This window comes from Microcaecilia unicolor, chromosome 1 (genome assembly GCF_901765095.1).
Source record: "Microcaecilia unicolor chromosome 1, aMicUni1.1, whole genome shotgun sequence".
Taxonomy (NCBI): domain Eukaryota; kingdom Metazoa; phylum Chordata; class Amphibia; order Gymnophiona; family Siphonopidae; genus Microcaecilia; species Microcaecilia unicolor.
In genome coordinates this window covers 54,920,704-54,936,121 of record NC_044031.1, presented here as the reverse complement: position 1 = coordinate 54,936,121, position 15,418 = coordinate 54,920,704, and the positions used below count along the sequence as shown (strand labels likewise).

The 15,418-nt window shown below is 43.3% G+C and overlaps 2 protein-coding genes across 5 annotated transcripts in view; one reads left to right on the top strand and one right to left on the bottom strand.

The window, feature by feature from the left end:
* Positions 1-15,418, bottom strand: part of LOC115466240 (39S ribosomal protein L55, mitochondrial-like) — an 85,506-nt gene that overhangs the window by 23,350 nt on the left and 46,738 nt on the right. Inside the window, exon 2 of the mRNA XM_030197381.1 lies at positions 4,264-4,462. Coding sequence (XP_030053241.1) covers positions 4,264-4,310 — 47 coding nt within the window. The 5' untranslated portion in view covers positions 4,311-4,462. The remainder of the gene's footprint in view (positions 1-4,263; positions 4,463-15,418) is intronic.
* Positions 6,387-15,418, top strand: part of MRPL55 (mitochondrial ribosomal protein L55) — a 31,157-nt gene continuing 22,125 nt past the window's right edge. The window contains exons 1-3 of one of the 4 annotated variants that reach the window (XM_030197369.1): positions 6,387-6,402; positions 8,713-8,911; positions 13,698-13,899. In XM_030197369.1, coding sequence (XP_030053229.1) covers positions 8,865-8,911; positions 13,698-13,899 — 249 coding nt within the window. In that variant the 5' untranslated portion in view covers positions 6,387-6,402; positions 8,713-8,864. Of the gene's footprint in view, positions 6,403-7,770; positions 7,930-8,128; positions 8,150-8,191; positions 8,212-8,712; positions 8,912-13,697; positions 13,900-15,418 lie in introns of those variants that run through there. The other 3 variants (XM_030197349.1, XM_030197365.1, XM_030197358.1) reach the window with 3 other exon arrangements.

The window sequence follows — 15,418 nt, the reverse complement described above, 5'->3', positions numbered from 1 at the left end:
TTCTTTTTTGTATAATCAAACCAGATGTACTGCCTATTTATGTTTATTTGAATGTAGTATACTGCCTTTCATTTAGCAAAAAAGGTGGTACACAATTAAAAAAAAAGTGTTAGAAAGGAATGCCATTTTTATGATGGGACAGAGGAGAAAGAAGCAGTGGGCAGACGAAGGCCATTACAGCCCTCCAAAAGAAAGCTACCATAGGCCTTAACCAAATGAGTCTTCAGAGCAGCCTTGCACCTAAGATAAGACTATTCAGGCTGCAAATGAATAGGAAGGGAATTCCACAGGGATGGTTCAAGAAAAAAGAAAGCAATATTTCTTGTTGAATCAAGATAGGCCAAAGCAATAGAGGAAATATGCAACTGAACACAGATGAAGAATGTAATTAGTGAGGACTAATAAACAGAGTCAGAAGAGACATCATCAAACATATAAACGGCGAGTGACTGACTCACTCGCAAATGCGCAGTAGAGACTTCCCTCTCTGTCCCGCCCCCGCGTCAATACGTGATGATGGGAGGGGGGCAGGACAGAGAGGGAAACTGCGCCGCCGAGGTTGCTACCGCTCCCCCCCCCACTCGGAGTCGCCGCCGCCACCCCTCCACCCGGCCCGGGCCCTTTCTTCCCTTCTGAACTTACACATCCATTCGCCGAATGCAGCAACGCACATCAGTCACAGGAGGGCGGGGCCACAGGCAGAGAAGGAAGGGCCCACGGCAGCTTAGCTGATGTGCCTTGCTGCGTTCGGCAAATGGATGTGTAAGTTCAGAAGCAAAGAGAGGGCCCAGGCCGGGTGGAGGGGTGGCAGCGGCGACTCCGAGGGGGGGGGGGAGGAAAACCCCAATACCAGCCCGTTTTTACGGGCTCAACGGCTAGTTTGGTATAGTGGGCAGCCAGCACCAAGGACTTTGTGAACTAGGGTAACTACTTTGAACTGGATATGATAACTACCTGGAAGCCTATGATGCTGAATGAATTGGAGGAGGGGGGTCACATCGTCTCAAGACATTGCAGACGCTTAAAGAAGGGTAAGTTGTGAGGGAGTATCAAGAAGACTATGCACTGATCTGAGCTGTGGCGTGCTCAGAAACATTTGCAAACCACCTGTGCTACCTAAAGTTCAAAAGACAGATGCTGATTGATAAAGATTCACATGAACTGGAATGATTCTGTAATAGGTATTGTTGACTCTAAGACATAGGGGGTTACAGAAGACCAATGTTGTCGGTTGGCGATACAGCAAGCAATGGATTTAGAAGGGTTTGGGACTAGGCGATTAGAGACCAACCAAGAGGCAGCTACACCGAGACAGGACTGGAGCTGGGAAAGATCAGGAGAGTTGGGATGAAGAGCAGCCACGAGAAAGATGTCATCAGTGTAATAACATGCTGAGATTCCCTGATTGTAAGTGTAGTGACAGGACTAAGGAAGGTGTTAAAGAGAAGAGGAACCAGAACAGAACCCTAGGAAACACCACAGACTAAATAGATGATCTATTCTCTCAGTCATTACTTGTCATATTTGAGATCTACTACTACTACTTAACATTCCTAAAGTGCTACTAGGGTTACGCAGCGCTGTACAATTTAACATAAAAGGACAGGCCCTGCTCAAAGAGCTTACAATCTAAAGGACAAGTGAGTAGTCGATTCGATAGGGGCAGCGTTCCATCATTTCACCTTGTCAGGGCTGGTGCGCAACCTTTTAGCTTTACATTCTCCTTCAAATAAATTCAGGCTCCAAGCCTACGCTCCTCAATCAAGATTATCTCAACATCACAGTACTGCAAAAATGCATAATTGTCTATCATATTTTAAAATATTCAATTTTGTTTTGAGGTTATGTGCATTTGGTTCTTGAGTTTGTGTAGCTGTTGGGATCTATTGTTTTGCTTTAACTGCAGTTGCTCTTTGCTGCACCCCACCCCAAAGCTGCCACCCTAGGCAACTGTTTAATTTTGCCTTAGGTTATGCTAGCCCTGGCTGTTTGAATAGTAAAAGAACTCAGACACTGGCCACACAGACCATGGTTCTTTTCAAGTATCCAACCTGAATTTGAACACTAGATGTCACTATTATATAGCAGCTGAGGTTCCCTGTCATGTCTTAAGTGTGGAACAGGGTTCTGCAGTTCTGGTCCTGGAGTGCCACAACTCAGTCAAGTTTTCAAGGTACCTACAGTGAATATTTATGAGATGCATTTCACAGAGTATACTGAAAAGCTGACTGGCTTGAGGCAATTGAGAAAGTACCTGCATATAACGTGTACAGTGCTGCGTACATCTAGTAGCGCTATATAAATGAGAAGTAGTTACCTACCCCTGCTCCAGAGCAGTATGTTTCAGTTTGGTTTGGGGTAAGAAACCCTTGAGAGGCAAGGAAGCCCTTCCAGCTTTAACCACTCTCTCTCATTATTCACCCGTCACCATAGCCTGCCTCAATCTTCAATCACCCCCAGTACCTAAAACACTGGATGGGCCCTTTAAGAAACCATGAGCCACGGGAATCCAGCCAGCAGATGAACTGAATTGGGCACCACCATATATATATATATATATTTTTTTTTTGTTAATTATAGAAACATGGGAAAGAAGGGGAGCTGGAGCCATGAGTGTCAAAGGCAAGTATCAGCTCTGCTGTACACCTTTTGTTGATTTTCTTCCAGTACCATGTGGCATGAAAACTTTCGCATTCTTGTAAGACTGTGATGCTTTAAGGCCTATTTTACAAATATTGGAACCGAGATATACAGGGCAGGATATTCAACAATTCCCTTGGCATTTTACAAAAGGCTGTGCCAAACACGGAGGCATTTGCAAAACACATACAAGGAACTGCAGGAATGCACTTGGCTGCTTCCAATGTTTGTGCCAGCAAACACATTTTACAAATTTACACGTGCACAAAAAGAACAGCATCCACAATTTTGCAACTTCTATATGTAACTGCTGTCTCTTATACATGTAGCTAGTACCTCTGTACAAAGCTACACATCTAAGTGCCACCATATAAATAGCAAGACTGCATTTTTTTTTGAGAAAATAAACAGGGCCCTGTCTACTAAGGTGCGCTAGCGTTTTTCAGCGCATGCACAAAATTAGCACATGCTGTGTATGCACCCACAGGAATACTGTGGGTGCCTGCACAGTTAGCGTGTGCTAAAAACGCTAATGCGCCTCTAGTGCGGATTAGTAAACAGGGCCCTTGGTAATTAATGAAAATTATTCCCATGATCCTTCAAATAAAGCACCTTTTTAACCATCTGTGTCTGCCTCCAAGTTGGCACAAAACTGCTCACAAAAATAAGGCAGATGCTATCATAAATGTTCTTTTTATAGCATACGTTTATTGTCTGATTAGTTAAAAAAAAATCCTCATCAGAATATTTGTAAGAGATGTGCATCTCTGGCCATCTTCAAATCTAGGCTAAAAGCCCACCTTTTTGATGTTGCTTTTAACTCCTAACCCTTACTCACTTGTTCAATACCCATATTTTATCATTTCCACCTTAGTAATTCCCTTATCCCTTATTTGTCCTGTTTGTCTGTCCTAATTAGATTATAAGCTCTGTCGAGCAGGGACTCTCTTCATGTCTAGTGTACAGTGTTGCGTACATCTAGTAGTGCTATAGAAATGGTAAGTAGTAACAGTAGTGGTGGTAAGATGGGGAATACACATGTAGACTTTTAGTCCACCCAAGCTATGCCTAAACCACACCCTCTTGAAACCTCTGTGTCCTGGTGATCTCCATGTATAAATAGTGGCTTTCTGAAATTGCCATTTACAGTGTGTGCTATTTACATGTGGAGATGCTTCTAAAGTAGAGGTCTTTTTGAGAACAGCATAGGAATTTGAGCTCCATGCTTCTCAAACTCACTGAAAATCATATGGTATTGGAAGGAAACAGTTTTGAAGGTGGAGGTAAGGCTGGCAGCATCATAGAAGCTTTGAGATAATCTTAGGAAAACAGAAAGAAACAGCTGCTTTAAAGTCTGTGAAAGCTGTCTCTGCTACATTTCTAGCCATAGGTGACATTTCAAAATAATTGAGAGTAAAACAATATTAACTACCCCTCCATAGACGCAAAGAAGCTTACCCTTATATTGGGGGGGGGGGGGGGGTGCTCAGCACCCAAAGTGCTGGCTTCTATGTTTTCTACCAGCCCAATGAATCAAACATGGGTTTTTGTATGGTGGTGTGCAACCCTGGTGCTAAGCCACCAGATCTATTCAGGAATGATATTTCTGGATACACTATTTACCTAAAAGTCCTGCTCACAGTTGCCATGCCACTCCTGGCTATAACCATAGGAAACAGAAGTGTGGGATCCTGGGAATTCTGGACCTGATTGCCGTGGACAGCTAAATATGTTTTTTTTATGTAGGTAATGCACTTGTCCTGCTATCCCTTCTCAAAACACTTTCCTTGTTCAGCTTCCAGAACTCTTGCACTCAAGGCACCTTAGAAGAGAAAAGAGAGCAAATTGCGATTGTTATTAGCATTAAAAATGTTCAGAGTTCTGAAGCTGCCAAAATTACATAGGTTGGTGCCACCTTATAAACCAGTCAATTCATTGATACATAATCTTCCACGATTATTATCCAATTATCAAGCCAACAGTTGCCTAAACAGAAAGGTACACAGCATCCAACACTTACATGTGCCCGAAGCAACCAGACAGCGATACTACACTGCCAGTACACTTAAACGCTGAACATCATCAATGTGCGCTGGTGAGCTATGATGACCTTGAAGGTCACCAACCTAAGATAACAGTCAGTGAGTGGTGGCCACACTCTCTCCCTTTGTGTGTAAGGCGTTCTATGCGGTGTATTAGTCAGGGCCGGTCTTAGGGAGAGGCGACCGAGGCGGCCGCATAGGGCCCCGCGGTTATGGGGGCCCCGCGCGGCGCGCCTCAACTCTGCCTCTCCCCTCATAATCCGATCCCGCTGCAGCTGCTCGCTTCTCCCCGGACCATGATCATCGCTCGCTCGCTCACCACCCCTCCCCCGCCAGCTCCCGCCTCCCAGTCCCGTCCCACGACGACGTCGACAACAGAGTTGCAAGCAACTTGCAGCGGCCCGCTCCGAACCAACAGACTGACAGTTGCAGCAGCCACAGGCAGCACGATGGCTTCGCTCACCAAGCTTCCCTTCCGCCTTCCAATGTCCTGCCTTCCGATGATCAGACACTTCCTGTTTCCGGTGAGGGCGGGCGGGAATCATTGAGCGGGAAGGAGCTGGAGAGCGTGGTCGGACTGAGCGGAGGTGAGCAGCCTGCAGCCATCAGGTAAAGGAGCTGGAGCCAGGGAGCGTCGTGGTCTGGTCGGAGGCGGAGACTAGAGCGGAGGTGAGCAGCCTGAGCCATCCTTACTATTGCAAAAGTATTCTCCCTTTCCCTTCCCCAACAAACTCTGCAACTGAAGTAGGAAGAAGCAATTTATGAAAAACAGACTGTTTTGGAGACTGGAAAAAAATTGTGAAATGAGCAGCTTATTAAATATGTCAGGTTTTGTGTTGTATTTTTAACTTTACTAGCCCAGGTTGCTTTTGTACCTGTTTCATATATTTCATTTCCCAAGTGTGATACTGTGCTAGAATCAAATTGCTATAGTTTCCACGCACTAATCAAACTCATGTACTTTTGATCTTTCTAAGTCACGATGTGTAATGTCATTTCCATGAATTAAGATTCACCTGGGAAGCTGTAACATTTTACAACGTATCAGAGATGTCTCATGCACTGAAATATTGATGCTAATGAAACCATCTCAATAGGAAATGCACAATATTGCTGTGAAAGGTAATATTGATAGCTGATTTCAATATGCCGGATGATGATTTGTATATCCCTACTGTGGTATTCTCTTGAAGTAGGGAGAGCCTGGAACCTTTACAAGGAGAATTGCTCCAGAACCTGGTAATGGAACTCAAGTGGGATGGGGCCATATTGGACCTGATGCTTATGAAAGGAGAGAATGTTTATGATGTTAGAGTGGGTAATCACTGGCATCCAGTGGGACTGAATTACTGCTGAAAAGGTTCTGACCTGTGAAGAGCATATATTTTTAGTACACTCCTTGAGTCTATTGATAATGATAAATGGTGACAGTGACTTGGTGAAAAGTTATTCTGATGATTGTGTAGCAATGCACCGACAGCCACGGAGCAAAGTCGAAAACATAAAACTATAGATTTGAGACTGCAAGCTGGCCCTGAGCTTGAAAAGGTGGCTACCCAAGAATGTAAGAAAAAACATGGTCGACTAAGCACAGCTTCATGTCACTGACAGAGGCCAATCTGGGTCCCCAGTATACAGCAGATCCCTATTTCTTAAGGGTCATTTCTAGGAATGAGCGATGACCATTGTAAGGTCTCCACTAAATAATCAGACAACAAAGGTAGAAAAAAGTATTTTATTCAGAATTTCTTAACTGGAATATGTCAGCTTTTGGAAATGTGCATCTGTGATGTTTTGCATGTAAGTTTCAATTTTTCTGGTATTGCTGCATGCTCAGTCTGACTTCTTGAGGTAACTTTCCAGTTCAGTATTTTGCCTTCATATTTGTTGTGTCATGTGTTTTTCATGTGTGATCAGGGTGCAGTATCCTGCTAGCATGTAGTATTTGCAGCCCTTTTTGTTTTGTTTTTTTCACGAGGTAGTGTATTGGTGTTTTAGAGCCTGGTGTAATTACAGTTCTGCCTTTCCATGCATAAGGTTGTAGCTCGTCCTGTCCTTGGAATTAGTGTTGTTATGGTTTGGTAAGTACATAAGTACATAAGTAGTGCCATACTGGGAAAGACCAAAGGTCCATCTAGCCCAGCATCCTGTCACCGACAGTGGCCAATCCAGGTCAAGGGCACCTGGCACGCTCCCCAAACGTAAAAACATTCCAGACAAGTTGTACCTAAAAATGAGGAATTTTTCCAGTCCATTTAATAGCGGTCTATGGACTTGTCCTTTAGGAATCTATCTAACCCCTTTTTAAACTCCGTCAAGCTAACCGCCCGTACCACGTTCTCCGGCAATGAATTCCAGAGTCTAATTACACGTTGGGTGAAGAAAAATTTTCTCCGATTCGTTTTAAATTTACCACACTGTAGCTTCAACTCATGCCCTCTAGTCCTAGTATTTTTGGATGTGTGTTTTTGCACAAGTTTGTGTATAGTGTTTTGCAGTGGAGAGATTGTGTGTCCGCACCTCTGACCCCCCCCCCCTCCCGGGGTTATGAGAATTGGAACTACTAATTGTAGTAGACTTGAACTGAATAATTTCTGGGGAGGGGGGGGTTAATGATAGCATTGTGCTTATTATTTCAATCAGTTTTTCTGTACAAATTTAGCTTCATTTGTTTTTATTTGAAATTTCATAAATAAAAAATGTTCTAAAAATTTAATAATCAATGGGGTGGAGCTGGGGCGGGGCTAGGGCAGGGCGGGGCTAGGATGGGGCCCCACCAATCAAGAACGACTACGTAATGCAGCAGCTCATAGGTTTGTTTGCTTTGTTTTGAGTATACGGGGATGACGGCTGCGCGGGGAAGGGAAAACTCAGATTGACCTAATTGCTTTCAGCGTTTTGACGTCACTTCACCAGCTGTCTATTAAACCTCCTTGGGAGCAACAGTGAATAGATCGTATAATTACAAGGAAGTTGCCCGAAAAAATCACAATAACTAAATTTGGCAGGAAAAAAACACACCAAACTGGCAACACTCTCTTACACAAGCGGAGGCTACACGCGCTGCAGGCGAGAAGAATCGTCCTGAAACTGTCCAAAACCATCGGTTGCTCTGGTAACCGGTGGCGGCGCAGGCTGACGAGCCCAGCCCAGGTGGTGCTGTCGCACGTTAGTGACGCAAATGTCCCTGGGAGAACGGTTCAGATGCGTGATTGCAGCAGGTTCCTATCGCATGTCGTCCGTGCCGGTAAGAGAGAAGTTATGTTACTTATGCTTCCACTCAAGGGAGAAGAGAAGGAAGGAAGGAAAAGGAATCTATTTTTTTTGTTCTTATTAGGACCTTTAATCTGGTTGTAATAATGCGGTTGTCTCCTTAGGGAGGAGGGGCTTATAAACACACCCTGGCTCTGGGTGGCATGCTGCATTTATCTCCATTTCTGCTGTACCCATCAGCAAATGCTGGAGAGGTGAGCTGTGAGGAAGAAAGAGTAGGGCAGGCTTAACCTGTTCCTCCGCCTGTAGATCCTTGGTAAATAATAGATATAGAAAAACAGTACAACGGGTCGCAAGTTTAATATATGTGCTGGTTTAACCTAATTGTGTGTACAGATTCTAGAAATGGTATAAAAATAAGCTATATGTGTAATGCATAGAAAGATGTTTATACGTTGCAGAGATAATACAAAGGGAGAGAGTGTGGCCACCACTCACTGACTGTTATCTTAGGTTGGTGACCTTCAAGGTCATCATAGCTCACCAGCGCACATTGATGATGTTCAGCGTTTAAGTGTACTGGCAGTGTAGTATCGCTGTCTGGTTGCTTCGGGCACATGTAAGTGTTGGATGCTGTGTACCTTTCTGTTTAGGCAACTGTTGGCTTGATAATTGGATAATAATCGTGGAAGATTATGTATCAATGAATTGACTGGTTTATAAGGTGGCACCAACCTATGTAATTTTGGCAGCTTCAGAACTCTGAACATTTTTAATGCTAATAACAATCGCAATTTGCTCTCTTTTCTCTTCTAAGGTGCCTTGAGTGCAAGAGTTCTGGAAGCTGAACAAGGAAAGTGTTTTGAGAAGGGATAGCAGGACAAGTGCATTACCTACATAAAAAAAACATATTTAGCTGTCCACGGCAATCAGGTCCAGAATTCCCAGGATCCCACACTTCTGTTTCCTATGGTTATAGCCAGGAGTGGCATGGCAACTGTGAGCAGGACTTTTAGGTAAATAGTGTATCCAGAAATATCATTCCTGAATAGATCTGGTGGCTTAGCACCAGGGTTGCACACCACCATACAAAAACCCATGTTTGATTCATTGGGCTGGTAGAAAACATAGAAGCCAGCACTTTGGGTGCTGAGCACCCCCCCCCCCCCCCCCCCAATATAAGGGTAAGCTTCTTTGCGTCTATGGAGGGGTAGTTAATATTGTTTTACTCTCAATTATTTTGAAATGTCACCTATGGCTAGAAATGTAGCAGAGACAGCTTTCACAGACTTTAAAGCAGCTGTTTCTTTCTGTTTTCCTAAGATTATCTCAAAGCTTCTATGATGCTGCCAGCCTTACCTCCACCTTCAAAACTGTTTCCTTCCAATACCATATGATTTTCAGTGAGTTTGAGAAGCATGGAGCTCAAATTCCTATGCTGTTCTCAAAAAGACCTCTACTTTAGAAGCATCTCCACATGTAAATAGCACACACTGTAAATGGCAATTTCAGAAAGCCACTATTTATACATGGAGATCACCAGGACACAGAGGTTTCAAGAGGGTGTGGTTTAGGCATAGCTTGGGTGGACTAAAAGTCTACATGTGTATTCCCCATCTTACCACCACTACTGTTACTACTTACCATTTCTATAGCACTACTAGATGTACGCAACACTGTACACTAGACATGAAGAGAGTCCCTGCTCGACAGAGCTTATAATCTAATTAGGACAGACAAACAGGACAAATAAGGGATAAGGGAATTACTAAGGTGGAAATGATAAAATATGGGTATTGAACAAGTGAGTAAGGGTTAGGAGTTAAAAGCAACATCAAAAAGGTGGGCTTTTAGCCTAGATTTGAAGATGGCCAGAGATGCACATCTCTTACAAATATTCTGATGAGGATTTTTTTTTAACTAATCAGACAATAAACGTATGCTATAAAAAGAACATTTATGATAGCATCTGCCTTATTTTTGTGAGCAGTTTTGTGCCAACTTGGAGGCAGACACAGATGGTTAAAAAGGTGCTTTATTTGAAGGATCATGGGAATAATTTTCATTAATTACCAAGGGCCCTGTTTACTAATCCGCACTAGAGGCGCATTAGCGTTTTTAGCACACGCTAACTGTGCAGGCACCCACAGTATTCCTGTGGGTGCATACACAGCATGTGCTAATTTTGTGCATGCGCTGAAAAACGCTAGCGCACCTTAGTAGACAGGGCCCTGTTTATTTTCTCAAAAAAAAATGCAGTCTTGCTATTTATATGGTGGCACTTAGATGTGTAGCTTTGTACAGAGGTACTAGCTACATGTATAAGAGACAGCAGTTACATATAGAAGTTGCAAAATTGTGGATGCTGTTCTTTTTGTGCACGTGTAAATTTGTAAAATGTGTTTGCTGGCACAAACATTGGAAGCAGCCAAGTGCATTCCTGCAGTTCCTTGTATGTGTTTTGCAAATGCCTCCGTGTTTGGCACAGCCTTTTGTAAAATGCCAAGGGAATTGTTGAATATCCTGCCCTGTATATCTCGGTTCCAATATTTGTAAAATAGGCCTTAAAGCATCACAGTCTTACAAGAATGCGAAAGTTTTCATGCCACATGGTACTGGAAGAAAATCAACAAAAGGTGTACGGCAGAGCTGATACTTGCCTTTGACACTCATGGCTCCAGCTCCCCTTCTTTCCCATGTTTCTATAATTAACAAAAAAAAAATATATATATATATATGGTGGTGCCCAATTCAGTTCATCTGCTGGCTGGATTCCCGTGGCTCATGGTTTCTTAAAGGGCCCATCCAGTGTTTTAGGTACTGGGGGTGATTGAAGATTGAGGCAGGCTATGGTGACGGGTGAATAATGAGAGATAGTGGTTAAAGCTGGAAGGGCTTCCTTGCCTCTCAAGGGTTTCTTACCCCAAACCAAACTGAAACATACTGCTCTGGAGCAGGGGTAGGTAACTACTTCTCATTTATATAGCGCTACTAGATGTACGCAGCACTGTACACGTTATATGCAGGTACTTTCTCAATTGCCTCAAGCCAGTCAGCTTTTCAGTATACTCTGTGAAATGCATCTCATAAATATTCACTGTAGGTACCTTGAAAACTTGACTGAGTTGTGGCACTCCAGGACCAGAACTGCAGAACCCTGTTCCACACTTAAGACATGACAGGGAACCTCAGCTGCTATATAATAGTGACATCTAGTGTTCAAATTCAGGTTGGATACTTGAAGAGAACCATGGTCTGTGTGGCCAGTGTCTGAGTTCTTTTACTATTCAAACAGCCAGGGCTAGCATAACCTAAGGCAAAATTAAACAGTTGCCTAGGGTGGCAGCTTTGGGGTGGGGTGCAGCAAAGAGCAACTGCAGTTACAGCAAAACAATAGATCCCAACAGCTACACAAACTCAAGAACCAAATGCACATAACCTCAAAACAAAATTGAATATTTTAAAATATGATAGACAATTATGCATTTTTGCAGTACTGTGATGTTGAGATAATCTTGATTGAGGAGCGTAGGCTTGGAGCCTGAATTTATTTGAAGGAGAATGTAAAGCTGAAAGGTTGCGCACCAGCCCTGACAAGGTGAAATGATGGAACGCTGCCCCTATCGAATCGACTACTCACTTGTCCTTTAGATTGCAAGCTCTTTGAGCAGGGCCTGTCCTTTTATGTTAAATTGTACAGCGCTGCGTAACCCTAGTAGCACTTTAGGAATGTTAAGTAGTAGTAGTAGATCTCAAATATGACAAGTAATGACTGAGAGAATAGATCATCTATTTAGTCTGTGGTGTTTCCTAGGGTTCTGTTCTGGTTCCTCTTCTCTTTAACACCTTCCTTAGTCCTGTCACTACACTTACAATCAGGGAATCTCAGCATGTTATTACACTGATGACATCTTTCTCATGGCTGCTCTTCATCCCAACTCTCCTGATCTTTCTCAGCTCCAGTCCTGTCTCGGTGTAGCTGCCTCTTGGTTGGTCTCTAATCGCCTAGTCCCAAACCCTTCTAAATCCATTGCTTGCTGTATCGCCAACCGACAACATTGGTCTTCTGTAACCCCCTATGTCTTAGAGTCAACAATACCTATTACAGAATCATTCCAGTTCATGTGAATCTTTATCAATCAGCATCTGTCTTTTGAACTTTAGGTAGCACAGGTGGTTTGCAAATGTTTCTGAGCACGCCACAGCTCAGATCAGTGCATAGTCTTCTTGATACTCCCTCACAACTTACCCTTCTTTAAGCGTCTGCAATGTCTTGAGACGATGTGACCCCCCTCCTCCAATTCATTCAGCATCATAGGCTTCCAGGTAGTTATCATATCCAGTTCAAAGTAGTTACCCTAGTTCACAAAGTCCTTGGTGCTGGCTGCCCACTATACCAAACTAGCCGTTGAGCCCGTAAAAACGGGCTGGTATTGGGGTTTTCCTCCCCCCCCCCCCCCCTCGGAGTCACCGCTGCCACCCCTCCACCCGGCCTGGGCCCTCTCTTTGCTTCTGAACTTACACATCCATTTGCCGAACGCAGCAAGGCACATCAGCTAAGCTGCCGTGGGCCCTTCCTTCTCTGCCTGTGGCCCCGCCCTCCTGTGATGTAATGTCAGCGAGGGCGGGACACAGGCAGAGAAGGAAGGGGCAGCTCAGCTGATATGCGTTGCTGCATTCGGCGAATGGATGTGTAAGTTCAGAAGGGAAGAAAGGGCCCGGGCCGGGTGGAGGGGTGGCGGCGGCGACTCCGAGTGGGGGGGGGGGGGGAGCGGTAGCAACCTCGGCGGCGCAGTTTCCCTCTCTGTCCTGCCCCCCTCCCATCATCACGTATTGACGCGGGGGCGGGACAGAGAGGGAAGTCTCTACTGCGCATTTGCGAGTGAGTCAGTCACTCGCCGTTTATATGTTTGATGATGTCTCTTCTGACTCTTTATTAGTCCTCACTAATTACATTCTTCATCTGTGTTCAGTTGCATATTTCCTCTATTGCTTTGGCCTATCTTGATTCAACAAGAAATATTGCTTTCTTTTTTCTTGAACCATCCCTGTGGAATTCCCTTCCTATTCATTTGCAGCCTGAATAGTCTTATCTTAGGTGCAAGGCTGCTCTGAAGACTCATTTGGTTAAGGCCTATGGTAGCTTTCTTTTGGAGGGCTGTAATGGCCTTCGTCTGCCCACTGCTTCTTTCTCCTCTGTCCCATCATAAAAATGGCATTCCTTTCTAACACTTTTTTTTTTAATTGTGTACCACCTTTTTTGCTAAATGAAAGGCAGTATACTACATTCAAATAAACATAAATAGGCAGTACATCTGGTTTGATTATACAAAAAAGAATCAAACCAAGTCAGGACTTTGCCTCCTGTTCCAAAGGAGGATAAACCTTGAAGCAAGTTAAAATGATTATGCCAAAAGCTGATCTAAAGATCCAGAAGAATCTGCAAACGAGCATGTCCCCTGTCCTTTCTGTAGATGCAGGTCATTAGACAGGGCAAACAAGGTAGCTTCAGTTCCAGACAATCTGAAGCCAGACTGGAAGGGATCAAAGAATTTTCTTCAAAAAAAAAAATTAATAATTGGACAGTAACTGCTTTCTCAATTAATTTCCACTTGTAAGGGAAATTAGACACAGGTTGGTCTTCGTTGTAATCCTTAGTATCTTTTTTTTATTTTATTTTATTTTTTTAGTAAACCATAAGGGTTATGAATCTTGATGACTGTCACATAATAACGTTGATACTTGTGTTTGTACTGCTACAAATAGGAAAAATGACAGTCTTCCTGTGAATTTCTTTTCCAGCCTTCTACAGCAGGACGTGGCAAAGATTATTCTACCTGCCATATGTAACTTGCATACATCAACAGGCCAGCAGAACTCAAACAGGACATCCATAGTGCGTTTCGGCAGGCAAACCTATGCCAGGCTATACCCAGTTCTTCTGGTCAGGCCTGATGGATCTACCATCAACATCCGGTATAAAGAGCCCAGGAGAATCCTTATGGTATGGAACAGGCCAATACTTTCCTCACTGAACTGCCATCTTCATTTGGGAATTTCCATTGGTAGAAAATATCCTTTCATCTTCATTTGTGGATGATAAAATGAATGATATGCCTGTTTTTATTTATTTATTTTTTATTTCTTACATTTGTATCCCACATTTTCCCGCATAGCAGTAGGCTCAATGTGGCTTACAGGTTCCAGAGAAGAGAGTACCAACTCCAGGAATATATACAGAGTGGAAAATAGAGTAACAGTAGGTGCAAGGAACTCTGGGACGAATATATAGTAGCATATAGAGAGAAGTAATCCCAATGAGGCTAATAATTCTCAGGGGATGGGACTACAGCTTCTAGTGAGCAAATACAGAGTTAGGATAAGGTTAGAAGTACACTTAATTATAAATGGAGTGGTAAAATTCATACAGTATGAAGTAATATGATTATGTGGAAGGGGTATTGTTCATTCTTAGTTTGATAAATGTGATGCATTCTTCATGAATGAGTTCGGGTCTGCTGGGTAGGCTTTCCGGAAGAGGTGAGTCTTGAGGTCTTTTCAGAATTTTAGATGGGTGTTCACAGTTCTAATGTTTCTAGGTAATGCGTTCCAGAGCTGGGTGCAAATGTAGGAAAAGCTGGATGCATATGTTGATTTGTATTTTAGTCCTTTACAGTTTGGGTAATGCAGGTTTAGAAACATTCTTGATGATTCGATGATCTTTCTACTTGGTAAGCCGATAAGTTCGGTCATGTAGGTTGGGGCCAGGCTATGGAATATTTTGTGGACCAGAGTGCAAATTTTGAAGGCTATTCGTTCCTTGATTGGTGGCCAGTGCAGTATTTCGCGTAGGGGTTTAGCACTTTTGAATCTTGTCTTTCCAAAAATGAGGCTAGCTGCCATGTTCTGCGCGGTCTGGACTTTCCTTAAGATCTGTTCTTTGCATCCCGCATATACGGCGTTACAGTAGTCAACATGTGATATAGTACCATTGTTTGAATTATGTTACGGAAAGTTTCCCTTGGGAAGAATTGTTTGATTCGTTTGAGTTTCCACATTGCATGGAACATTTTCTTCGTGGTGGCAGAGGCTTGGCTCTCCAGGGTTAGGTTGGTGTCAATAGTAATTTCAAGGATCTTCAGTTTGTCCGATATTGGGAGAGTATGTTCCGAGGTTTTTATGGATGAAGGGAGGTTTGTTTTGTGGTGAGAAGAGAGAATAAGGTAGTGAGTTTTTTTCCTTGTTGAGTTTGAATTTGAATGCCGATGCCCAGGCAGCCATTAAGCTTAAACTAGTCTTTATTGCAACAGAGATTTCTGTTGGATTAGAGTTGAACGGTATGTAAATGGTGACATCATCCGCATACGGAAAAGGATTTAGATTTTGCTTGTGTAGGGCATGAGCAAGGGGGATCATCATCAGATTAAATAATATGGGTGAGAGAGGTGAACCCTGGGGTACTCCGCAGTCTGTACTCCATGATGGTGATATGTTTGAGTTTGTTTTTACTTGATAAGATCTCG